Source organism: Bos grunniens, chromosome 2 (assembly GCF_055505025.1).
Source record: "Bos grunniens cultivar Pamir isolate PY7600 chromosome 2, Bosgru_T2T1.0, whole genome shotgun sequence".
NCBI classification, from domain to species: Eukaryota; Metazoa; Chordata; class Mammalia; order Artiodactyla; family Bovidae; genus Bos; species Bos grunniens.
The window spans coordinates 127,193,251-127,220,510 of NC_141166.1; the positions used below are offsets into that span (position 1 = coordinate 127,193,251).

Here is a 27,260-nt window from a genome sequence, read left to right on the forward strand (position 1 = left end):
ATAAATGTTTGCATGTAGTGTGCCAAATCTAGTTCTTTTTCCTACCAGCCAAATAATGTCTCCTGGACTCTGACTCATGGTATAATGTCATTTGCAAGATCTTAGTCTTTTACTTTAGTCTTTAACTGTTGGTGTTCTATAAAGGTGTTTCATAGCTTTCTATTTTTAGAAATATCTTTATGCTACAGAAAGAACTTTGGGGAATACAAAAGGTATTTAATAGTTAATTATCTTATAATTAAGCAACTGGAAAATTTCACTTATTGTGACTTTTACACATCTATATTATGATCATTGATAGGGCAAGTAACAAATCTGATATACTTCCAAGTCATCTTGCATTTTATTTTTCTGACTAGTTGAAAGTATAAAGTATATAATGTTTTAAAGTGTATGAAATAAGTAGCCAAATTTGATTAATCAGAGGCATGCTATTTGTAAACCTCACTGAGTTGAAATAAACTCTGTTATACAAAGAAAGCATATTTTGATTCTCACCCTCATGCTTTTAAAAAAAGTTTTAAATTTTATTTTATTTTATTTTAGGCAACAGAGATTATGCCAAGGATGATCCATTGGAGTTTAAGTCTCATCAGTGGTTTGGAGCATCTGTGAGGTCAAAACAGGATAAAATTTTGGTAAGTTTTACGCTTTTACTCACAGGTTAAATTTAGTCAATTTATGTGAAAACACAGGAAGTTTTGTGTTTGAAAGCTGATAGTAAAATTCAGTGTGCTCAGGGGCACAGAGTCTATTCCGATAACATAGCTCTAATTACTTTGTACACAAAGGTCCATCTAGTCAAGGCTATGGTTTTTCCAGTAGTCATGTATGGATGTGAGAGTTGGACTATAAAGAAGGCTGAGCACTGAAGAATTGTTGCTTTTAAACTGTGGTGTTGGAGAAGACTCTTGAGAGTCCCTTGGACTGCAAGGAGATCCAACCAGTCCATCCTAAAGGAGATCAGTCGTGGGTGTTCATTGGAAGGACTGCTATTGAAGCTGAAACTCTAATACTTTGGCCACCTCATGCGAAGAGCTGACTCATTGGAAAAGACCCTGATGCCGGGAAAGATTGAGGGTAGGAGGCAAAGGGGATGACAGAGGATGAGATGGCTGGATGGCATCACTGACTCTATGGACATGGGTTTGGGTGGACTCCTGGAGTTGGTGATGGACAGGGAGGCCTGGCGTGCTGCGGTTCACGGGGTTGCAAAGAGTCGGACACAACTGAGCGCCTGAACTGAACTGAACCCCTTCTAAGGATACCTTCTCTTTCACCCTTCATAGACTTGGCTTTTGCTACTTTCACTGTCATTCCTACATTGGACATTTTTTCTGCCCCATTTGGTAGTTCCCTGGGAATTTGTTTCTCTCCAGCAAGGTTTATGAACAGTGTGGCTTTGATTACTCAAATGCCCTAGTACCTCCTTTCCTTACGAATAAAACACCCTTACCTTTGCCTCATCTTCCTCTTTGCTATAGTCTCCTTCCTTTGCTCATCTTTTTGAAGACTTGTTGAAATGTTTTCTGTAGTAACTGTCTCCACTTTCTCACTTTCCTTCCTCTTCCCAGCCCTTCCTGTCTGGCTCAGGTAGGCATGGGCAAGGTCACTTTTGACTTTCAGGTCAAGAATATTTTTCTTGGCCCCTCAACACTATTCAGCAAGGTCACTTGAGCCACACTTTTTGAAATACTTTTCTTTCCTTGGCTCCTGGGACTGTACTCTTCCAGTTTCCTCCCTTACCACTTGCTCCTTTTCCATCACCTTTAGTAGCTCTACTTCTGCTTATTTTCTAAATGTTGGGGTGTCTGAGCTTTGGTCTGGGCTCCTATTTTCTTGAACTGTACCTTTTATCTAGCAGCTCCTAACCTATCCTGTGACTGTGAATACAATCTGTATATCATAATCTGCAAATCTACATCTCCAGCTCTTAATTGTTCTTGTATCTTTCAAGTTGTATTTCCAAACTGCCAATTTGGCATTTCCATTTAGATATCTCATTATTACTCAAAATAAATGTGAACCAAAACAGAAGTCTTACCCTCTGTCATAAAGGAAAAACCAGGGAAGTAACTGTTTCCATATAAAACATCCTCATCTTAAAAGCATGACTCTACGCCATTCCTCAGCAACCCCAGTCGGTTCTGCCTTCACCTTCCAGGATTCCACCCCTCAATAAATCATCATCTCCACTATTTCTGTCCTGTGCCAAGCCCCCATCATTACTCTCCTGGGCCAGTGTAGTAGCACCTCTCACCTCTCTGCTTCCTCTCTTGCCCCAGCTACAACACGTTCTTTATAGAGGGACCAGAGTGAACCAGAGCATTTTACCTTCCTGATTCAAACAATTAAGCAGCTTTTCATCACTCTCAGAAAAAAAAAATCTGTTCATCCTTGCTTTTATCAGCATCTTCATAGTCCAGTCACTGGCTGCTGTCTCTCTGCCAGCATCTCACTCCATCTTACATGTGTAGTACACTAATTTTTTGATTCCTTCCATACCAAGTCATTTCAGTTAGTTCCTTAGTGTTTGTCCCTCTGCTTATCTTATGTGTAACTTACTGCTTTTCACTTGAGCTGGCTCCTTGTCAGTCTGATTTCAGCTCTACTTTCATTTCCTCAGACAGCCCTTCCCTATTTTAATTAGCTGCATAGTATTTAGTATTTTCTTTCTTTCCCATTGGATTGTGGGGCATCAAGGAAGGGTTTATTTAGGAAGTAATATTTCAGTGGCGCTTAGGAATGTGTCAAATTGCAGTTAGAGGTGAGGGGAGGAGTTGAGAGTAGTGGCATTCTGGGCAGAAAGAGGTAGAGGCAAGCAAGAATACGCAGAAGTGGTAATACTCCACCCTGGAAGTCAGGTACACGTAGAGAAGTAGTACAATTGCTTACTTCCAGTTTTTCGGGTAAATATAGCTCAGCATTGTTTGCGGTGTTTGTTTTAAAATGTTTTGCTTCAAAGGATATTATAGAAAATTTATTGATTTTTTTTTTTTCCAGCAAATTGAATTGTTATACTTTGGTAGATTACTATGCTATTCAAACATTGGTTCTGCCACTTATACGTAGTGTTGAAATCTATAGCCCTGAAAGCAAAAAGGTCGTAGTCTATTTGAAAAGTAAGTAAAATAAATGCTGCAAATTCTTTTACTCCCTTATTTGATAAATTATTTGTTTTATAGGTTAGAGATATATTATTTAGTTAAAGTATTGAGTTGGTCTGTGACCTGTACCTAAAATCAAAAAGGTACTGCATGGAATAATGATTTTGCTAACTATTTTGGGAAAAAAACAAAATCAAAACCTAGACTACATATACGGCCTTTAGAAGCATGTGAGAAGAGTACTTATAAAAATCTTATCCACTACTATGATAAGGAATTTAAGAGTATAGGTTTGATTAATTTTTGTTAATGCTTATAAAAAGATGTTATATATTGTCTGAAACACTAATTTTTTTCAGAAAATGTTTATGCATGGACTCCCCCCTTTGATTCCAGGCCTGTGCCCCACTGTATCACTGGAGGACTGAGATGAAGCAGGAAAGAGAGCCTGTGGGAACATGCTTTCTTCAGGACGGAACAAAGACTGTTGAGTATGCTCCATGCAGATCAAGTATGTGTTGGAAGTTGTACTAGCTTTTACCAAGAGGATTGGGAAGCCTAGGCTGTTAAAAATGTGTGTGTGTGTATGTGTTAAAATTTGTAGACATACCATGATGTTTGAGAGAGCAAAATGAAAGCAGTTTTATTAATGTAAAGAAATGTCAAAAAACAGTCAAAGGCTTATCTTTTCTTCCTAAGAACTGTTGTTTTCCTTTTCCTTGGTCAGTAACAATTAACATTTGATTTTGGAAACCTGCATTTTTAGTCACTATTAGTCAAAAGGTGCTCTCTTGAACTTTATCAGAGATGCAGGCCCCACAGCTAATGATTCTGATTCAGCAGGTCTAGATCAGGCCTGGCTACCTGCATTTTTAACAAACTCTACGAGGTAATTCTGATGGAAACCAAAGTTTGAGAGCTCACAGCTTTATATTAATAATGGTGTTAAAAGTTAAAAAAAAATTATATCTTAAGAAGCCAGATTTTTTATAGGAAGATAGAACATTGGGCTCAGGAGTCAGAGTGTGAATTTCCTTGCTTTAATCAGTCTCTTTGTCAGTCTGTTAACTAGACTCACTCTTCTTGATGATCTAAAAGATCTCACCCTGTTCTCTAATATTATTTGAAATTTCCAGTGAAATTTATATTGTGACTAAAGATGACTTTGAGCATTTATAATTTTAATTATGCTTTCCAAACGCTGTATGTTCTTTCCTTCCTGGAGACTGCAGTGCTTTAGCTTCTCCACCATCGTTGAGTTGGCCACCACCCCAGATCTCCATATCAGAAACATAAAAATCTCTTACTGAAATGCAGTATGGTGTTTATACCTGGAGCACTTTTTAGGCCTTTACTCTTTCTGCTTCACTGGTGACTAGGTAGTGTAGTAGAGAAAGTTAATAACAAAGGCACAACATGTAAGATTCTTACTGCTGGACTCTTTTTTCCTCGTCAGGCGACTTCGGACATCAGGTCAAAGGATCAACTTAGTCTTCAAAATTCTAAGCAGTTGAACCTCTGAGAAACTGCAGATCACTTTGCTAAATGCTTGTTTTCTTGGCCTACTGCCTTGCTCCTACTTCTGTAAGTGGGAGGCAAACATGAAAAGAATGATATGTACGTGGAACCACGTCGTTTACTCTGGGAGGGCAGGAGGCGCACAGTGCGCAGGATGGAGGGAACAGGCAGCTTTATCCCCAGTTCCTGACGCCATCTGTGTTGCCACGTTTTGTCGGTGTTTTGGTCACGGTACTGTTCTCTGGTGGCGTGTGGAAAATGGGAGGACTAAATTTGTGTTTTTAATTTTTGTATTGCAAAAATATTCCTATTATGAAAAGATAATTTTGTAGCTCTCAAGGATGAACTAACCATTGTGTGCCATACTTGTAACTTACTGTTTGTGTGGTGGGCACACCTGTAAAATCATCCTTATTCTCCTCCGATACATGTGGGAACCGAGATCTAGACAATTGAAGTCACGGTTTTTTCCTGCATGTTATGGTGCTGAGTGATCTAATGAGGATATAAACCCGGGTCTGTCTTATTCCAGAGGAACCTTTTCCCTGTATTACTAGCAATAGGAAACGTTTGCCATTTCAGCTGCCTTTGTACTAAGCACAGCTTTTCTATAGAGAGTACATTCTGCTCTCACAAGTGCAGGTTTGAATTAATTCCTGATGTAAGAGGACAAGAAACCTTCTGAAAACAAGCATTCTAATGATGATGGTCCCTTGAGGATATACTGCGATGTTTGGCTAGTATTTTTCGTCATTTTGCCTCTTCGCTAATGACCAGTTCTTTTCTTAACATGTATTTAAACGATTAAGACTGTTTGCATGATGTAGCTGCTGCATAATGCCTTCACTTATTTGGTTTAAGCACAGACATTTTAAACTTACTTTCCAAAGTATTTAACATCCAAATCAGGTCAGCAAACTATGACTTGTGAGCCTGTTTTTGTAAATAAAGTTTGACTGGAACATAACCACACCCATTTGTTCACATGCTATTAATATCTACAATGGGAGAGTTGAATTCTTGCCACAGAGGCTGTCTAGCCCCTGAAACATTTATTACCTGGCCCTTTACCGATAATAATACCTCAAGTATGAGAAAAAGCAGAGAAAAATCTAAAAAAAAAAAAAAAAAAATCAAAGTGAATGCCTTCTTCCTAGTAAGTCTGGCTTTCAGTATCTCTTGATCATTGTGTGTACTTTTGGGCTCAACCTTTAAAATATTAAGCTACATGCAGGCCTAAAGTACAAAAGGCAAACGGCCCAGAGGAACACACTCAAGAGTGGGAATCTGAGAACTTGGGTTGTATTCTTATCTGCCGACAACCTGCTTGTCTACAGTCGTGGGTGATTGATCATTAATAAAACACTGATTTAGACAAAAGACTTCAGAGGCAATTTTTGTAGTTTATGGCTTCTTCATACTTCAATAAATTATGTAAGCTAGCCCTATGACTGATTTTACATGGGAATGCCAGTTTTGTAGGGCTACACTGCCAACTTCTTGATAACTGCTTGTTTTGGTGTGGTGGTAGTTTGTGGGTTTGTTGTTGTTCATTTGTTTGTTTATTTGCTTTCATTTTTATTGTGACCTATGTGAATTTATGGAACTTTACTCTCTGTAAAAATTTACCTTATTACTGATTATGTTTGCTTTTGGCTTTTCATTATTATATCTATGCCCGTTCTTGGGCATTGCACAAAAGGCTGAATGTCTTTCTGTTCTAAAAGTGCCTGAACCACAAATCATATGATTTAAATAGTCTTTCAGCTTCAGGCTCAGACTGAGTCTTTGTTCTTTCTACTTTCTGATGATAATATTATTTGCACATAGATTTTTCTCAGGTATCATTTCTAGTTTTCTTTTCTTTCCCTTGATGGTTGCTTGGGGAATTACAAATACACTGCTGGTTTGAGATACTGCAGCCTTAATCGTATAGCCACTCTTCACCTCAGATCCACTCTCTTTTATTTACTAGCAGGTTTGCCATGGTTAAATTCCTTAATTTCTGTGAGCCTTAATTTCCTTAGATATAAGTGGTGACTAATAATACTATCTCTCATAGAATAGGGCTACTGTTATTCTCATAGAATTTTGCTGTGTAAATTTGAAAAGAATTTAAGTGCTTTAGTACAGTACCGGACTCACAGTAAGGGCTTGATAAACACTAGCTGCTCTTACTATCACGATCAGTAACATTAAATATAATATTGTCAGGCTTAACAATTAGGAAAAATATTAACTGTCCATACAAATAAAAACAAAAGCCTTCCCTGAAATAGGTTATAGTCAACAGAAAATTCTTTACATTTGCACTGTTTAATATGTACCTGTTACATTTTTAAAAGACAGTAATGTTTTCTAGTTGGATGTTCTGGGAAACCAAATAAAGTAGATAACTGTACAGTAAGATAATCAAAAAAGGATGTCTTTATAAATAGCTTAAAAGAGTTCCCCAGATGCAACTCGAATAAAGGAAATAAAAGGCTGACTTGAGGTCAGAGCAGAATTCCTTACTATGATTCACTAGACACTGGAAACCCCAGCCCTACATTTTCCCATTCCCTCTTGGTTAGAAAAATTTACATTGGGGGAGCATTATACTCTTGAGGCTATTTTCTAAAAAAATTTCTAAATTTAGATATTAAGTGTGTAATCTTAGGGCAGTTCCCAGGTTTTAAAAATGGGTTCAAAAATTTTGATGGGAGTATTTGACAAAAATTCTTGCAAGTTGTCCTTATGACTGAAAGTAGGTATTTTTGGTTACTGTATTTGGGTGGCAAATACAGGAATATTATATCATAATTATTTAGATATTGTGGCATTGACTACAATAATTCCTTGATGACTAAAGAGTAGCTGTTTTTCATTGCTCTTATTATCCTCAAAATAAAACAAGGAAAAGACTTGCTCACTGTTACCTCTATTCTAGGTACAGTATTACTAGTGATTAGAGCTAATTTAAATTAATTGGCTAATTGTCCCCTTTTGTGAGAACTATGGGGAAAGGGGTAATTGTAAAAGAGTAAAACAGTTGAGTCTGTCATCATTTGGAATATACTTAAAAGTGTCATGTTTTAAAAAGTTGGCTTTCTAAATGTGTTTTCAGGGTATATTTTGCTCTCTGCAGAAAATTCAACTAGGCCATCTCCCTAAATTCTGAACTATGTTTTTTTCAGATTTGTTGTTGTTGTTGGCTATAAATGTATTGGAATGCAGATATCTGCTTATTAGTCTTCATAATAACTTAGCAAAGACCTAGCAACTGTAGGGGAATAATAGTAAGAATTAGAAATTTCAGATTGGAGTTTTTAACTCAAAGATCATGACTCATCATTGTTAAATGAAATCAAAGAATGGGTCATAACCAGTTTTTTAAAAGATGGAATGAAATACAATGCGTGTTATGTTGGGTTGTGTGAGCTATGATATAAACTATAATCTTTCTGTATAAAAATAAAGTTTGAAATCCACTATCTTAGATGATCTTTCTGCCCCTTGCTGACTGGTCTAGTTACTTTCATCTCTCTGTGTTGCCATTTCTGATGAATGGGTGTTGATAAACATGCCTACTAACTTTTTAAGAATGTGTTAATAACCCATTAAGAACCTGAATGAATGAACACTCTCCGAGACTAGTACATTATCTTACAGTGATATCAGATTTTTCTCATGTTTTGTTTTGTGTTATTTGTTTGTTTTTGGGTTTGTGTATATTTCCAATCTTTTTATTTTAGAAAATATTGATGCTGATGGACAGGGATTTTGTCAAGGAGGATTCAGCATTGATTTTACTAAAGTAAGTTCTCATTTAAGACTGAATGAGATTCAGATCTACCTTGTTATCTAAACCATGGTTAAAAATTACTGGATAATACTTCGTATTCTCTGTAACTATTACCTGTTTTATGGAAACATCTAATAAAAATTACCCATGCATTTGATATCCTTTGCTTGATACTGTTCTCTCCCTAGGAGACGTTGCTTATTTGAAATATTCATCAAAAAGGGAATGGAAAATAGTAGAAAATCTCCTTAGCAGAAGATAGACAGCAATTATGACTTAATATTAAAACTTCCAGTTGGATAGATTTACAGACTGTTATAGTAAAGCTTTCTATTTTTGCCTGAAATTGAGTTTTCATAAAAGCTATCAATGGGAGTTTTTTACAAATCAGGGTTTAGTTAATAAAAGTTGAAAAACATGCATGTTTGCCATCTATTATGTGCCCATAGGCAATAAATAAAGATGAAGAAGTTTAATTACTGTAAGAAATCTCATATATAGGGCTTTATGTATTTTTAACTAAGCTGATATGCTCTCTAGAGTTGATAATTTTTCATCATTTTTTTAAAAATAAGAATTCCATGTATATTTTCAAAGGAAATTTTTCTTAAATATTTTATATAATTTACTTTTGTCTTTGTGTGGTTTTTTGTGGGATATATGAGCATTTTGAATAACAAATTGAGAAAATTAATTACTCCTAGAGAAGTCTCAAAAACACATTGCTTGAATAAAAGTAGAGCTTTCTTAGAAAACTTAATATGACTTAGAAAATGTAAGCAAAAGTACCTTAAATTTACTAAAAGCACAGAAACTATAATCATGGTTCAGAGAAACTAATAAAGCATTTTCTTATTTTTATAAATTTGTATTTTTAATCTTAAATATTAGGTACTAATAATTTTAGTTAACTCTCCTTATCAAGCAGTTAATTTTAATTCACTCAGTTTGAAACTCATAATTCAAAATTTATTCATAATTACTCATAATTTAAAATTTAAGGAAGCAGAACAAAGAGAGGTAAAGTGTATTAACACATAAAAGGTTTCAACTTGGATGATGTATTTTCAAATAGATGTATTAAAACAAGAAGTGTTCATAGTTTCTGTACTTAAACCAATACAACTATAACTCCAGAAATATTCCCATACCATGAATAGTCTTTGCTAAATTAACTGCTGTCTTCAACTCATTTCGAAAAGTGGTGTCATTTTAAAGCAGACAACTTAGAAATATCTTTTACATAGCCAAGGCAGGAGATTGTTGAAAACTTCAAAGGCTGTATGTGTATTTGGAGAAAGTTTTTCTCTTTTCTCCAGTGAGAAGAAATTTTTAAAATATGCTCAAAACACTATCTTGAATTAGATACTTGTAAATTATTACAGATATAAGAAATGTTAGTCAAGTGTAATTTGTATACATAACATACCCTGAAAAATGTACCCTCAAACCTCACTCCTGTTTAGATCTACATGACACTACAAATTTTGCTTTAGCTTAAAAAAAATTTAATGATTATTAGAAAGGAAATTTGTCAGTGTAGTCACAAATGTAATAAACAAAATTAAGGAGTGACTTTTTTTCTTACTGTAACTAATAATACTTTGCTGACAGTACTTCATACCAAGTATGTGAAGCAGTCAAGATCTACAGAATCTGTATGTATATATGTATTTGTATATTTTCATATATTAAATGAATATAGGCCTCCTTTTTAATAGTTATTGTATTGTGTTTTAGAAAAGGTACAGTGAAAATTATGGAATCACCTGGGTTTAAGATTTATGATTTTGTTTGCTTTAATGTATATGCATATATATGTCATATATACATGAATGTGTAGCTTTTATGTTTATTATATTGCTCTCAGTTTTTAAAGCTATCTGTTTTAAAATATATATCTTTTTGTTTGATTTAATCTAGGCTGACAGAGTACTTCTTGGTGGTCCTGGTAGTTTTTATTGGCAAGGTAGGTTAATCTTTTTTAAAAATTACCCAGTAATGACTATATTTCAGACTCATCTGGCTTATCATGTATCTTTGCTGCTGCTGCTGCTGCTAAGTCGCTTCAGTCATGTCTGACTCTCTGCAACCCCATAGACAGCAGCCCACCAGGCTTTGAGACTTTTCAAATTATTTAAAAGAAAGAAATGAAAAAATTAAATGGATAACCACTATCTATATATAATTATTTTAAAAAGGACTGCAACATCATATAAGGTATATGTAAAATATATAACAATATATGACATATGCATTTCTAGTAGAAAATAAACTAAATATTTTAAAAGTAAATTATAAAGTAATTTAAAGTAATTAATTTTTATTGCTTATATACGTCATCTCTGTACTTTAGAGGAAATTATATAATTAATCATTAGGAAGTATGAGGAGCTGTAGGTAAATTGTGGCCTTCCAAAAGCTCATGGTTTTAAAATTAATTTGCACATTAGATTATTGATGTGGTTATTTTCTCATTAACCACTGACATCAAGAATGATTTCTTTGTATTTGGGAAGTTGTAAAAATAGAGGATCTTACTAAATTTCAAAAGAATATATTAGCATTGGTGATTGAAGTAAAAATCTGCATTCTTTAGTCATTTCCAGAGGATTAATAAAATTGCCATTTGAACAAATGTATAACAGGTCATTATTTTCTTAACTATATCTGCTTATTTGATTTATGTTTCACTTATCATTAGAAACATAATTATTTATTTAGTCAATATATTCATATGTTTATTTTCTGTTAAAAAGTACCATTTACCAAATCAAGACTTTTTTGTTTATTGGTATTCTGTTATTCAAGCATTGCCAATATTTGGAAGAACTGGAAAATCTCTGACTATATTGATTTGCAAGTACTTTCTGATTCTGAATTTTACTTCTGTATTCTGCTCTGTGCTTTCTTTACTTGTTTCCTTATAGGAAAACCTGTGCTTTTGCTTTATAGAAAGGGAACTAAAGAAAGAGATTTGCTGAAGGAAAAACAAGGTGGAAGGAAAATAAGGAATGAAAAGTGGGAATAAGTGAGAAATTGGAAGGGATGGCAAAGGAGAAAAAGAAAAATCAGGCAAAGAGGATCAACATGACACATATTAACTAAAACTGAAAGATTTGAATTTCTGTGAATTATACCTCTATTGGAAGATGAAATGATGTAGGAGAATTATACTTGAGTTTTGCAGCCTTACAATAAAAATGAAAATAGCAGTTCTAATTATATGTAAGAAAATATATATTAATGCTTTCTAGTTAGCTATAAAACATGGGTTCATTTTCCTCTTTGCTGCTAGGTATATCATTCAGTGGAAGAGAAGGAAGTGTCTCATGGGCATGTGTGGGAACCAAAGATGGATTTTTTGATTCTCGGTCAGGACTTTTTAAGAGACACAATTGTGAATATATTAAAATTACTTGTTCTTTTAATACTTTGAATATTGCACAATGCAGGCATTCCTGTTTATTATAAATTAGCACAGATACTATTGATTTATTATAAATGGTATATAATATGTTACTAAAAACTCAGTGACTGGGCAGATAATATTTTAATAAGATTAAAATCAGCATGTTTCATTGGGAATACATAAGATATTAGGATGAATTTTCCCATAGATCTCAGAATTGTCTCTGTAAGAATAGAGAAAATGATAATGATGTTTTATTCCAAAGACATGATAAATGTTCCTGTGTTCTTTGATTCAGCAAATATTTAAGGAATCTCTCCTGTGTGTTAGATACCATTTAGGCAAGATGATGGGATTCCCCAATTGCTCAAGCAGTAAAGAATCCACCTGCAATGATGCAGGAGATGTGGGTTTGATCCCTGGGTTGAGAATATTCCCTGGAGAAGGAAATGGCAACCCACTCCAGTGTTCTTGCCTGGAAAACCCCATGGACAGAGGCGTCTGGTGGGCTGCTGTCCATGGGGTCGCAAAGAGTCAAGACACAAGTAAGCACACACACACGCAGGCAAAGATAATAAATTAGAGATCCGGACAGAAAGTGTTCTGCCCTACAAACTCAGCGTATGTGACTGGAAAAATTGGAACTAAACTGATAATCTTTAGCTATTACGATTTTCTTTCTGAAATAGCAGAAATGAAGAGATTGTTTTCTATATGTTACGGAGATGGCATTTAATAAATCAAACAGCCTTTCTTGGGTACAAGGAGGCAATCTGACTTTCATGTAGGTGTCTGGCTTTCTTGTGTACTCGATAACTTAAGGTTGTGAAGAAAATGCAGTCACTCATTCAGGCTGCTGCATAAAGGTGTCCAAATAGCTCATTAAGATTGACAAACCATTAGCCAGACTCATCAAGAAACAAAGGGAAAAAAATCAAATCAATAAAATTAGAAATGAAAATGGAGAGATCACAACAGACAACACAGAAATACAAAGGATCATAAGAGACTACTACCAGCAATTATATGCCAATAAAATGGACAACGTGGAAGAAATGGACAAATTCTTAGAAAAGTACAACTTTCCAAAACTGAACGAGGAAGAAATAGAAAATCTTAACAGACCCATCACAGGCACAGAAATTGAAACTGTAATCAAAAATCTTCCAGCAAACAAAAGCCCAGGTCCAGACGGCTCCACAGCTGAATTCTACCAAAAATTTAGAGAAGAGCTAACACCTATCCTACTCAAACTCTTCCAGAAAATTGCAGAGGAAGGTAAACTTCCAAACTCATTCTATGAGGCCACTATCACCCTAATACCAAAACCTGACAAAGATGCCACAAAAAAAGAAAACTACAGGCCAATATCACTGATGAACATAGATGCAAAAATCCTTAACAAAATTCTAGCAATCAGAATCCAACAACACATTAAAAAGGTCATACACTATGACCAAGTGGGCTTTATCCCAGGGATGCAAGGATTCTTCAATATCCGCATATTAATCAATGTAATACACCACATTAACAAATTGAAAAATAAAAACAATATGATCATCTCAATAGATGCAGAGAAAGCCTTTGACAAAATTCAACATCCATTTATGATAAAAACTCTCCAGAAAGCAGGAACAGAAGGAACATACCTCAACATAATAAAAGCTATATATGACAAACCCACAGCAAACATTATCCTCAATGGTGAAAAATTGAAAGCATTTCCTCTAAAGTCAGGAACAAGACAAGGGTGCCCACTTTCACCATTACTATTCAATATAGTTTTAGAAGTTTTGGCCACAGCAATCAGAGCAGAAAAAGAAATAAAAGGAATCCAAATTGGAAAAGAAGAAGTAAAACTCTCACTATTTGCAGATGACATGATCCTCTACATAGAAAACCCTAAAGACTCCACCAGAAAATTACTAGAACTAATCAATGATTATAGTAAAGTTGCAGGATATAAAATCAACACACAGAAATCCCTTGCATTCCTATACACTAATAATGAGAAAATAGAAAGAGAAATTAAGGAAAATTCCATTCACCATTGCAACGAAAAGAATAAAATGCTTAGGAATATATCTACCTAAAGAAACTAAAGACCTATATATAGAAAACTATAAAACACCGGTGAAAGAAATCAAAGAGAACACTAATAGATGGAGAAATATACCATGTTCATGGATTGGAAGAATCAATATAGTGAAAATGAGTATACTATCCAAAGCAATTTATAGATTCAACGCAATCCCTATCAAGCTACCAACGGTATTCTTCACAGAGCTAGAACAAATAATTTCACAGTTTGTGTGGAAATACAAAAAACCTCGAATAGCCAAAGCTTTCTTGAGAAAGAAGAATGGACGTGGAGGAACCAACCTGCCTGACTTCAGGCTCTACTACAAAGCCACAGTCATCAAGACAGTATGGTACTGGCACAAAGACAGAAATATAGATCAATGGAACAAAATAGAAAGCCCGGAGATTAATCCACGCACATATGGACACCTTATCTTTGACAAAGAAGGCAAGAATATAAATGGATTAAAGATAATCTCTTTAACAAGTGATGCTGGGAAAACTGGTCAACCACTTGTAAAAGAATGAAACTAGAGCACTTTCTAACACCATACACAAAAATAAACTCAAAATGGATTAAAGATCTCAACGTAAGACCAGAAACTATAAAACTCCTAGAGGAGAACATAGGCAAAACACTCTCTGACATATATCCCAGCAGGATCCTCTATGACCCACCTCCCAGAATATTGGAAATAAAAGCAAAAATAAACAAATGGAACCTAATTAAACTTAAAAGCTTCTGCACAACAAAGGAAACTCTAAGCAAGGTGAAAAGACAGCCTTCAGAATGGGAGAAAATAATAGCAAATGAAGCAACTGACAAACAACTGATCTGAAAAATATACAAGCAACTCCTGCAGCTCAATTCCAGAAAAATAAATGACCCAATCAAAAAATGGGCCAAAGAACTAAATAGACATTTCTCCAAAGAAGACATACAGATGGCTAACAAATACATGAAAAGATGCTCAATATCACTCATTATCAGAGAAATGCAAATCAAAAGCACTATGAGGTACTGTTTCACGCCAGTCAGAATGGCTGCGATCCAAAAGTCTACAAGCAATAAATGCTGGAGAGGATGTGGAGAAAAGGGAACCCTCTTACACTGTTGGTGGGAATGCAAACTAGTACAGCCACTATGGAGAACAGTGTGGAGATTCCTTAAAAAACAGGAAATAGAACTGCCTTATGATCCAGCAATCCCACTGCTGGGCATACACACTGAGGAAACCAGAAGGGAAAGAGACACGTGTACCCCAATGTTCATCGCAGCACTGTTTATAATAGCCAGGACATGGAAGCAACCTAGATGTCCATCAGCAGATGACTGGATAAGAAAGCAGTGGTACATATACACAATGGAGTATTACTCAGCCATTAAAAAGAATACATTTGAGTCGGTTCAAATGAGGTGGATGAAACTGGAGCCTATTATACAGAGTGAAGTAAGCCAGAAAGAAAAACACCAATACAGTATACTAACGCATATATATGGAATTTAGAAAGATGGTAATGATAACCCTATATACGAGACAGCAAAAGAGACACTGATGTACAGAACAGTCTTTTGGACTCTGTGGGAGAGAGGGTGGGATGATTTGGGAGAATAGCATTGAAATATGTATAATATCATATATGAAACGAGTCGCCAGTCCAGATTCGATGCATGATACTGGATGCTTGGGGCTGGTGCACTTGGACGACCCAGAAGGATGGTATGGGGAGGGAGGAGGGAGGAGGGTTCAGGATGGGGAACACATGTATGCCTGTGGCGGATTCATTTCGATATATGGCAGAACCAATACAATATTGTAAAGTTTAAAAATAAAATAAAATTAAAATAAATAAATTTAAAAAAAAAAGAAAAATCAGGTTTAACCAATTATGAAAGTAAAAATAATTTCAGTAGATTTTTCAAGTTCTAACTTGAAATTTGGTTGGGAAACAATCCTTGATTTTATGATTCCATTTATTTAACAATGACTTTTTAGTGAATTAAATTCTGTATTTATAAATTTTTGCTTTTTAGCAGAGATTAACTTTAAATACTAGCCTTGAATAGAAATAATTGTGACTTAAAAATAATAAAATTTCAGATTTAGGATCATGAAGAGTTGTTTAAGGCTAATAAGCAGAAATATTTATATCTAATCTCTTTCCTTTCATGCAGGTGCTATCCATCATCTGCATCATAAGATTCTGCTAGAAAATTGTCAATTATTTTATATATTGTTTTCAGGACAGCTCATTTTAAATTATAATTTATTTTATATATTTCTTTCAGGTCAACTCATTTCTGATCAAGTAGCAGAAATTGTATCTAAATATGACCCCAAAGTTTACAGCATCAAGTATAATAACCAGTTAGCAACCCGGACTGCACAAGCTATTTTTGATGACAGTTATTTGGGTAGGTAAAATCGAAATATGGATTCACTTTCTGGTGTTGCGGTAGATTTGTCCTATATTTGCATATGCTGCTTTCAGTAGAAAAATCTTTTCTGTGAAATAGATTAAGATTTTCTTAAAATAAGGAACATATAATTTCAAATTGTTATTGAGTACCTAGATTATGTTGTATTTCAGTAGCTGAAATTAAAGGCATGATTATTTACACAGTGATAATAATAATGGATAGTCTTTAAGATGTGCTTGCTGCATTCTGGATGTTGTTCTAAGAGCTTTATCGTTAATAACTCATTTATCCTCACAAGTCTGTGACAGTGTGCTGTTATTACTCCCATTTTATAGATAAAGACACTGAGGCACAGAGAGGCAAAATAAAGTCTGAAGTCTTTGCCTAAAGTCTTCCACTTATAACTTTGCTTTTCTCAGATTCCAACCCAGGCAGTCTGATTCTTGAACTTCTATTCACTGTATTAAACTACAGTTTTGGTTTAGGATTTATTTACTTTTGTTCTAAGTTTCTCTTATTCATTAAACCAAGTATACATGACAGAAATAGTATTTTGCTGATTGAGAAAATCTGTTCTTTGTTACTCCTTTACGCCAGATTGCAAATTTGCCCTGTTTTTAACTGACTCCTTTGTAAAGTTGATAAAACAGTCTTATATTTCTAACAGAGATATACTATTTGAGTATTTAGCACCCTTATTTTCTTCAAGATTCATTTATCATGCACATGTGAACCCATTTCTCCTAGAGGACAAAATATTACATAATTAAAGGAATTAGTTGAAGGTATTTTCCAGGAAAGCTTAGCCTGCAAATAAGTTGAAGATAATCAGTTCTGCTCTGATGGTGTTTTACCTTTGGTTCCTCTTTAGGTTACTCAGTGGCCGTCGGAGATTTCAACGGTGATGGCATAGATGGTACGACGTGCTTGAACTAGATTTAATCGTCTTTAAAAAATTTAGACTACGCATTTGAAACAGGTGGCACTGAAAAATTTCAGCAGTTAAAGAGTTTTGAAACTGAGCATGGTCCCGGGTAAATCTCTTTTAGGTAGCCAAGGGAGCTGAGCACCTCAGCGACCTCTGTCTGCTCTCAGTTCCAGCTGTTTCTTCGGCTCTTTCCTTCTTACGTGTGGTGGGTTCAGTTCTCTTGGGGAGGCACAGTTTAATAGTTCCTGCTTTCTTTGGACACATCATCTGTAACTTTCTGGGCTCTGTCTATATCTTCTCTTTGTCCGTTTTCAGAGCTCAGTCTTGGGAGCCTAGACTTGGCCTGATTTGATCACGTTTCTGAATCATTGCAGCCTCAGCCTTGTTTCACTTGACTCTGGATTATTTTTTATTACTGTATGTACAGCTTTTCTTCATCCTTAAGCCCTTTTCTCTTGTCTGCTCTCTTTCACAAGATTATAAATACCTTAAGGGCACACATGCATTTATTTGAAGTCTTCAAGAATCTTTCCATATTTTGTAAAGATTTGATTTTGTGGTTAAAATCAATGCTTGGGTCATTTATTATGGAGTCCCAAGTTTTTAAGATCTCATATTTACTGTCTACTGAAATAACAAAACTTAAAGCTGTCTGACATAGCCACTTACTGTTGGAGTTGCCAGTATTGGTCTTAAAAAGAAGTAATTTTTTTCTTTTCAGACTTCGTTTCAGGAGTTCCAAGAGCAGCGAGGACTTTGGGAATGGTAGGAAACTTAAAAGGTATTTTCTAAAAAATCTCTGGGTTATTTTGTATTTTACTCTATTTCATATGCTTTTGTTTTTCTTGCACAGGTTTATATTTATGATGGGAAAAACATGTCCTCCTTACACAATTTTACTGGTGAACAGGTATGCTTTTGAAATATTGTGGGGTTTGTTTTTTTTTTGTTTATTTTTTCACTTAACATTTTGACACCAACACTTCCTACTATCTTTAACAACTTTTCTTGGTAATATTCCGAGGGTTTAATATTTAATATATAGTAACTATTGGTTTAATAGTGGATATTATAAATATAAAATAGGCTTTAAATATTTCACCTTTGTTTTAACCAGAGTAATTTATTTAAGCAAACCCTTTTGTAATTGTTAACAATAGTTTTTTAAAAAAGGAAATACAAAATCAAATTGAACACATAACAAAACTAAAAAATTTCCTTTTTGTTTGCTAATAACATTAAATTCTCTTTTAAAGAATGATCTATGCTTTTTTTTTTTTAAAGAATGATCTCTCTAAAGAATGACCTTTTAATTTTATTAGATGTAAAACAAAGCATGGCCAAGATGTGTTAAGTATAGATATTACAAGTAAACTTCATTTGTACTATATGAAATACAACATTCTTCAATTACTAATTAGTACTTTTAAGTACTAGACATTCTCTATAATTATAGGTGTTTTACAATATTCTCTTTTGTATGTCTCAAAGAATGAAATGGTAAGTTAGTATAGGAATACCATGTTTTCGTTAATAATGAAATGCATTTCGTTATTAATACATTTCATAGATTCTGCTTGTTTTTTTTACAAACTGAAAGTTTGTGGCAACCCTGAGTTGTCAGATGATGGTTAGTATTTTTTAGTGATAAAGTATTTTAAGATGAAGATACATACATTGTTTTTTTAGACATAATGATATTGCACACTTATAGACTATAGTAAAGTTTAAATGCTATATGTATGGGAAACCAAAAAATTTGTGTGACTCACTTTATTGGGCTGTTCAGTTTGTTGCGGTGGTCTGGTCTGGAACTGAACTTACAGCATCTCCGAGGTGTACCTGTAACAATAAAGGAAAACTTAAATCAGTGGTAGAAAAAAGCATCTCCTAGTTTGCACATCTAGGATTTAAGCCCACTTCTTGTTCAGTTGAGACTGTTTGGCTTTGCGAGAGGATTGATAGGCTGGGAAACTAGACTCGAGGTCCCCAGGAACGTCCCGCTTGTGTGGCCGTCAGGGTTGACATGTGCAATTATCAGCTGTTACGGCTGTGGCAGGGGCGGCTATCCCTTTGTGCTGTTGTGGCTTCTTGTCCTCAAGCAGCTTCTGCAGTCGGGTGCCCGTGTGTGTCTCTGGGTCTTGTACTTGGTCCCTGATGCTTTCTCTTTGTCCTCAGCTCTTTTGTGGAGGAAAGCAGGGTTTGCATTAGGACTGACCTGGGTTCTCACTACTCAGTCTTACTGCATTGGATACAGTGTTTAGCATTGTCAATCTGATGGCTTACGTACAAAAATAGGGATCCTGGTAGCTTCCTTATGGGGATGTGGTGAAAATCCAAGGGAAAAACTTCAATGATAATAACACAGGACAAGACTTTTCTCAGTCAGTGACATCCTTTCTTTGCAGTTTCAGGCCCAGTAACCTGAGAGACCACAATCCAAGAGTAGTATTCTGTTAAATTCCAGCCAGCACTTTATCATGGTACCCCTAATACAGCACACTTTATTACACATGTTCTGACCTTGTGATTCAACACAGACTTTGTCTTTCATTTTCTCAGTTACACTGTATAAATTCAAAATAGATTAACCTGGGAATCTCCCTCCTGATAGCTCAGCTAATCGAATTTTGGAAGATTTACTAACCACTTTTAGTAAGTGGTTTGTTGATTCATCTTTCATTTTAGTTCATCTTTAGTCTGTCATCACTCCTAGTTTTGTTTTGTATGTTGGAATCTGTTTAGAACTTTTTTTTTTCACATGTATTTCCAGCCAGACTGCTCTGTCTATGATGGCCAGCAGTCTCCTGTGGTGAGGAGAGGACATTCCTTCTCTGCAAAACAAGCCCATGATAAACCCAAGCACATTTGTACTACATGCAATTTAAAAGCAAAACCACTGGCACATAATTGATTGAGATGTGAAACAAAAAGGAACTCCATTCTGTATCTTTCCAAACAGTAATTTCTTTTGAGTTGTAGTGGTTTCACATAGGAAGAACTATTTGCTGCTGCTGCTGCTAAGTCGCGTCAGTCGTGTCGGACTCTGTGCAACCCCATAGACGGCAGCCCACTAGGCTCCTCTGTCCCTGGGATTCTCCAGGCAAGAACACTGGAGTGGGTTGCCATTTCCTTCTCCAATGCATGAAAGTGAAAAGTGAAAGTAAAGTCGCTCAGTCATGCCCGACTCTTAGCGACCCCATGGACTGCAGCCTACCAGGCTCCTCTGTCCATGGGATTTTCCAGGCAAGAGTACTAGAGTGGGTTGCCATTGCCTTCTCCAAAACTATTTATGACCTATTAAAATTAGTATTTATTATTTTTACTGCTCTGGCATCATTTATAACTTCTTGTGTTCAGTTGAAATGTCTTGTCTGTCTTTCTGGTAGTGTGTCTGGTGTCTTTGGGTAAGTAGAGAGGACAGGAGATAGGAGGTGAGGCCTCAGGAGGAGCCTTGATTGTACTTGGACTTGTGAATGGCGTGTGCTGAAGACACTGGAATGTCTTCCAAGACACATTGCTGTCTTGCCAGTAAATCTAGGAAAGTATACAAGCCTCATTAACTGACGGTCATTGTTTTGGTAGAATAAACAAAAGAAGAAACTTAGATTGAAACACTATATGCAGAGAAAAAAGTAATCCTTTCTATTTGGTAAATACACAACAAATATTAATTTTCTAAATTAGTTGGATGAAATTGTAAACATTTCATTTTCATCTCATTATCCAGATGGCTGCATATTTTGGATTTTCTGTCGCTGCCACTGACATTAATGGGGATGAGTAAGTTTTAAAAAATGTTTTCAGAAACAGTTTTCCTCTTGTGTTTATGAATGCTTTACTAAAACTAAACATTTTTCCTTCTGTTTCTCTGTCTCCTTCCCACTAATCTTCCTATTTAAGGAACCAATTTGATGCAGCCTTAATCACGAATACTAGAAAATCTTTATGTTGTTAATAATTCCTTTCAATAGCTTTTATAGTATGAAGGAATAAAATAATCTTACGAATTACTCGTAGTTTCTTAAAAGAACTGAAGGAAGGTTTGAATTAGAAATGGTCATTTCAAATGTGGCCTTAAGAGAGGTAGAAAGAGGAAAACTTGAGTTTCAACTAAGAAAGAAAATGATTATTAATAGTCACATGGAATTTGATCTTGCCTTCGTGAAAACGATTCTGTTGTTTTAGTTACGCAGATGTGTTTATCGGCGCACCTCTCTTCATGGATCGCGGTTCTGATGGCAAACTCCAGGAGGTGGGGCAGGTCTCGGTGTCTCTGCAGAAAGCTTCGGGGGACTTCCAGACCATCAAGCTGAATGGTTTTGAGGTCTTTGCAAGGTTCGGCAGCGCCATAGCCCCTTTGGGAGATCTAGACCAGGATGGCTTCAATGGTAAGGAGTGTGAAGAGCCGAAGGTCCCTGATTTTCTGTGGCCACTTGAAAAAGTCCTATACCCTATTTATAGAAGCTCACACGAGCAAACCTCCTTCCTGGAAGGAAGGATTTGAGTGACACACTAGGTTCAACGACAGGTTGTTCATTTCCCTTAAAAATCAGAGGGGAATTTTCAAAAACTGACTCTCATGAGTTATACATGCAGCTCAAATTAGAGCATCAGAGTGGTTAATTTTTGAAAGGCACTTGCATTCCCAGGGAGCCCAGTGTGAGCTGGTGATTTTTTTGTTTATGTCCTGCTTAGCAGCAGTGCCCTCTGCTGTCCATTCAGATACAAGTGTAAAAAATGCTCCCAGGCCTATTGTCAAGGCAGTGCTGACCCTAATGCCTCCTTCAAAGGTATGATTTGATACTAATATTTTTAAAGCCGTAATTTTGTTGTGGCTATCCAGAATATTCTGAGGGAGGTTGTATCTCCCTTCACAGGGACAGATAAAAAAGGTATACGTTCACTTTTATCACAGTCCCACTTAATAATTTAATTAATAGCTATAGATAGCTTTAAAAATCAAAGTTGGCTTCTGCTATAGAGTGAAATGTAGATTACAAATCACCAAGATTTTTTTCAAAAAGGAATGATACTAATAATCTTCCCAGAGGTCACAAAATGGAGAGTTGAACCATGGGTTTGTTTGTATAATCAACAGTATATAGGGATATCCCCCCCAAAATGACAAGAAAGTTATAAATTAAGATGAAAACCTCAAAAAAGACAGATGACTCTCAAATCTCCCAATTAGTAGTAGAAAAGGAAAATGTTTGTTTGGCCTCAAGACTCCTCCTGCCACGTGGGTAGTGTTATGTCACGTGCTGAAAGTATCATCTCTCACCCTAGAAGTTTTCATTGTTAGTGGAAAAACTACTCAAGGGGACATTTTGCCTCCTAAAATAATCTTAAAGGTTGTTTTTTACCACCAGGAGAACATAAATGGAATTCTAGTATAAAACTCAATGTAGAACTTGAGAAGAATACTATAGAACAGATCAAATCATTAACTTTTGATAACAAAAACTACCTAGAAAACAGGGCCAGATTCGAAGTTCTACCTTGAGTAAATTTAACAGGTTCTTTGCTGAGGATGGGCCTGTCTCCAGGCATTTTGGGAAAACCTGGACATGTTTGCCTTCACCCTGTTTTGAGAATATTCCAGCCACTTTAAAGAACGTTTCTTTAATATCGTAATCCAGATAGCGTCTCATCTTGCTTTCCCTATTCCTATTAAAATGTACTGTGAACACAAAAATTATAAGCAGTGATAGCTAAAAAATATCAAAGTTTTATAACAGTTTTACAAAGAGATTTTACTTTTAGAGCTAGATACCATTGAGGATGATTTTTTCTTTTTTTGCTCCCAAAGTGTCTCCTGAGGTCTTATTGTCCCATATAGTCTGTATGTGTGTGTGTATTAGTTATAACCTGGATCTTTTCCTTATTCAGACCTGATCACATTGACTCTTTTTTTGTCTTTGCTCCTATTTTCCTCTCTTTCCACTTAACACCCACTGGGAAAACCCTAGGTATGATCAAGAGGGATACTGAAAACAATAATAAAATTATGTTCCACAATTACGTGGAGTTTTTGTCAATACTTCTCCAGAAAGGCAGAGGGGGAAAAGCACAGAAAAAGAAACTAAAATGATCAAAGGAGTAGATTGATTACATGAAAAAGGAGGGCTCTCCAGACTAGACAGATACCAGCCAAGAGAAGACATGATTAGAATATACAAAATAACAAAGGTTTAGGAAAGGTAAAGAGAATTTTTTTTAAACTGTCTCTCAGTAGTAGAGCCATCTTCTGTTGGAAAATTGTATTTTAATAAAAACTTTCTTAGTGCATATGTCAATTTAGAATTTATATTTATCTTTTAAAACTTAAAGAAAGATAAAGAAGAACTTTTACGTAATTTTAAAACTACTTTTTATTTAAGGATAACAAATTCTTAGTTGGTGCTTACTGCAAGCTAAGCACTGTAGTAAGTGCTAAAAATGAGAGGATGAATTAGAGCCCATCCATGTCCTTAAGGAATTTAGCATCAATAGGAGAAAGTTTAATATGAACAAGTAAACACTAGAAAGTAGTCATCACAGTGTTTGAGATATTCCTGGGTATAACCGTCTTAAAAAATGAGTGACGAGGTGTCTTTGATGTCTCGGGAGGTTACGTTGAGGGGGGTGAAACCACTTCAGGTATATTAAGAAAACTGAGGCAGTTTGAAATGGCTGGTATTTAGGGGCTGTTATAAGCAAGATGAACACATCTTTGTTCTTAGGAAATTTATGTTTTGTAGAGGACCAATAGAGTAAACACATAAAGGGGAAATTCAGGTAGTGATAAAGGCCGTGGGTTTAGACAAACAAAGGCAAGGTGATGTGATAGAGAGTGCCTAGACAGAGGAAGGAGAAGCTGTTACTCCACAGACGGGCCAGGGAAGAACGCTCTGCCAGTTTGGACAAACAGTAGGAGCAAAGCTTGAAAAGCTCTGGAGCAAGAGCCTATAAAGCAGAGGGCACAGCAAGTATAAATCCAGAGATGGGGGCTAACCTGGTGAGTTTAAAGGCCAGGATTGGTAGGAAGATCTGGGGTTGGGTTAGAGGTGGGGTGATGAATGGACAAACTAGGTGGCATTTGAATGCTTGGGGAAATAATTGAAGGATTTTTAAGAAGGAAAGTGACATGATATTAACATTTGGCAGTCTTGAGGAGAATGGATTATAGAGGCAAGAGTAGAAGTGGGAGGCACTTAGACTCCTTTAGGGGTCCAGGCAAAGGATGAGAATGGCTTGTCCAGTGTGGGGCCAGAAAGGTAGAGGGAAGTGGATATAGTATTCATAATATATTCTGGAGTTAAGAAAGGTTATAGTGACCATTTGGTTGGTTGGTTGGTTGTTTTTTTTTTTTTTTTTTCTTTTTAAGAATTTCAAACTTTAAAAAAAATTTCAGTATAAATTGATTAAGATAGAGATGAAATCATAGCGTTCATGTCTCTGAACCAGATTGACTTCTCAAAAAACAAAACAAAAAACCCCCAAACCATGCCCAATTAAATTAACAAGAATTTTGAGAGCTAGAATGAACCTTAGATGAATATTTGGACATGTCCCCTCCTCTCTGTTTTAAGGATGAGTCATTTGAGGTCAAGAAAAGTTAAGTGATTTGTCCAAGATCAGACCCAGAATATATGGCTCCAAGTTAATGTCATTTCCATACTGTTTGCTTGAATCTCCTTGAGTTTGGTTTTTGCTTTTAAGAGTACCCTACTGAAGTTTGATATTTATCATGGTATCAATACATGGATTCTAAAGATGTTAGGATCTTCTCCACAGAAATAATGATGAGTACTATGACTTATTTTCTCCATCTATTCTCTCCTCCCTCCCACTCTCATATCTTCTTTACCTTCCCCCTACCCCTTTCCCCCCTCCTTACTCTCCCCCTCTTCCTTTTCCCCCTCAGATATTGCAATTGCTGCTCCATATGGGGGTGAAGATAAAAAAGGAATTGTTTATATTTTCAATGGAAGACCCACAGGCTTGAATGCAGTACCGTCTCAGATCCTTGAAGGGAAGTGGGCAGCTCGGAGCATGCCACCAAGCTTTGGCTATTCCATGAAAGGAGCCACGGATATAGACAAGAATGGATATCCAGGTGCTTCCTAGAAATAAATAGTGCATCTTAGATTTTTCAGTCCTAACAGCCAGTAGTAGTAGGTTGGTGCAAATGTAATTGGAGTTTCAGACCGTGGACTTTAAATCATTATAACTAGGTTCAAACACATCTTTGTTAATCAAAATAGGAACCATTACAATAAACACATTTTTGCCAGTGAGAAATAAGTTTGTTTAATCCTGTAGTGTAAAAATCTGTGCTTCAGGATTTGACGAACCTCTCGGAAAGCATTTTCTGTTTCCTGCTGGTTGTGGAAGCATTTTCGCTGCATTAAGTGGTCAAGATGCTTGAAGAAGTGGTAGTCAGTTGTGAGAGATCAGGTGAATATGGAAGATGAGGGAAAACTTGTAGCCCAATTTGTTCAACTTTAGAAGCATTGATTGTGCAACATATAGTCAGGGGTCGTTGTGAAGAAGAATTGGGCCCTTTCTGTTGAGCAATGCCTGCTGCAAGTGATGTAGTTCTCCATACATCTCATCAATTTGCTGAGCATACTTCTCAGATATAATGGTTTCACTGGGATTTAGAAAGCTATAGTGGATCAGACCAGCAGCAGACCACCAAATATAGTGACCATGACCTTTTTTGGTGCAATTTGGCTTTGGAAAGTGATTTGGAGTTTCTTCTCAGTCTAACCACTGAGCTGATTGTCACCAGTTTTGTATAAAATCCACTTTTCATCACAGGTAACAATATGATTGAGAAATGGTTCATTGTTGTTGCATAGAATAAGAGAAGATGACACTTCAAAAGAACTATTATTTTGATTTTCGGTCAGCTCACAAGGCACGTACTTATCTAGCTTTTTCACCTTTCCAATTTGCTTCAAATGCCAGACAAGTATAGAATGGTCAGCGTTGAGTTCTTCAACTTCTTGTGTAGTTGTAAGAGGATCCACTTTGATGATCCTTTCAGTTGGTGGTTGTCAACTTCTGATGGCCGGCCACTACGCTCCTAATCTTCAAGGCTCTCATCTCATTTGGAAAACTTCTTGAATTACCAACGGCCTGTATGTTCATCAACAGTTCCTTGGCCAAATGCTTTGTTGATGTTGTGAATTGTCTCCGCTGCTGTCTGTGACCCACTTTGAACTTGAATAAGAAAGTCACTCAATTTTGCTTTTTGTCTAACATCATTTCCATAGTCTAAAATAAAATATACAGCAAGTATTAAGTCATTAGCAAAAAAACGTAAAGCGAGAAATGCACATTGAAATGATGTATAACATAACCCCATTCATTTAAGGATATATTCCAGTATCAAATGGCACCAACCTAATATTAATTACTTTTGCACCAACCTAATATTAATTACTCCTCTCTTGATTCTATGTTATAAGTCAGTTTAATTCAGTATTTCAGCTGCTGTTCAAGCCCTGCCATTGTTCAAGGCAGATGGTCATCACTGAGGGGGTACGGAGCACAGACAGCTCTGTTCCCTGTGATGTTTTCTTTAGGGGCATAAAAAAGTTCCTAATTCTTTTGTGATCCATTGTACCTGTCTTTATGGTTTCTCATGTACTTTTCTGCTTAGAAAGAGCTTTGTCAAATTTAGCTTGGGTAAGCCTATTGGACTACAGTCCATGGGATCACAAAGTCAGACACACTGAAGTGACTTAGCACACACGCATGCATATACTGTGAGATAGAGTTCTGATTTCATTTTTCCTGATTGTGAACCAGTGGTACTAGCTACGTGTAAAGATACGTGTGAAGACTAACGCATTCTGTTCTTGTTGATTTGGATGCTATCTGCTGTCATTCTAAGGATTCTAGGTACAGTTGATCCTTGGACAGTGTGTTAAGGGTGCTGACCCTCTGCACACTCAAAAGTTCATCTATAACTGACTACACTCGACCTCTGTATCAACAGTTCTGGTTGTGAA

At 35.9% G+C, this 27,260-nt stretch overlaps 1 protein-coding gene across 2 annotated transcripts in view; it reads left to right on the forward strand.

The window, feature by feature from the left end:
• The window catches only part of ITGAV (integrin subunit alpha V), a 109,483-nt gene that overhangs the window by 50,050 nt on the left and 32,173 nt on the right, over positions 1–27,260 (forward strand). For both annotated transcript variants that reach the window (XM_086371335.1, XM_086371346.1), the window contains exons 3-13: positions 547–638; positions 3,504–3,618; positions 8,360–8,421; positions 10,333–10,378; positions 16,194–16,319; positions 17,197–17,241; positions 17,975–18,018; positions 18,107–18,163; positions 20,984–21,036; positions 21,442–21,644; positions 25,163–25,354. In XM_086371335.1, the coding sequence (XP_086227461.1) occupies positions 547–638; positions 3,504–3,618; positions 8,360–8,421; positions 10,333–10,378; positions 16,194–16,319; positions 17,197–17,241; positions 17,975–18,018; positions 18,107–18,163; positions 20,984–21,036; positions 21,442–21,644; positions 25,163–25,354 (1,035 nt within the window). The remainder of the gene's footprint in view (positions 1–546; positions 639–3,503; positions 3,619–8,359; positions 8,422–10,332; positions 10,379–16,193; positions 16,320–17,196; positions 17,242–17,974; positions 18,019–18,106; positions 18,164–20,983; positions 21,037–21,441; positions 21,645–25,162; positions 25,355–27,260) is intronic.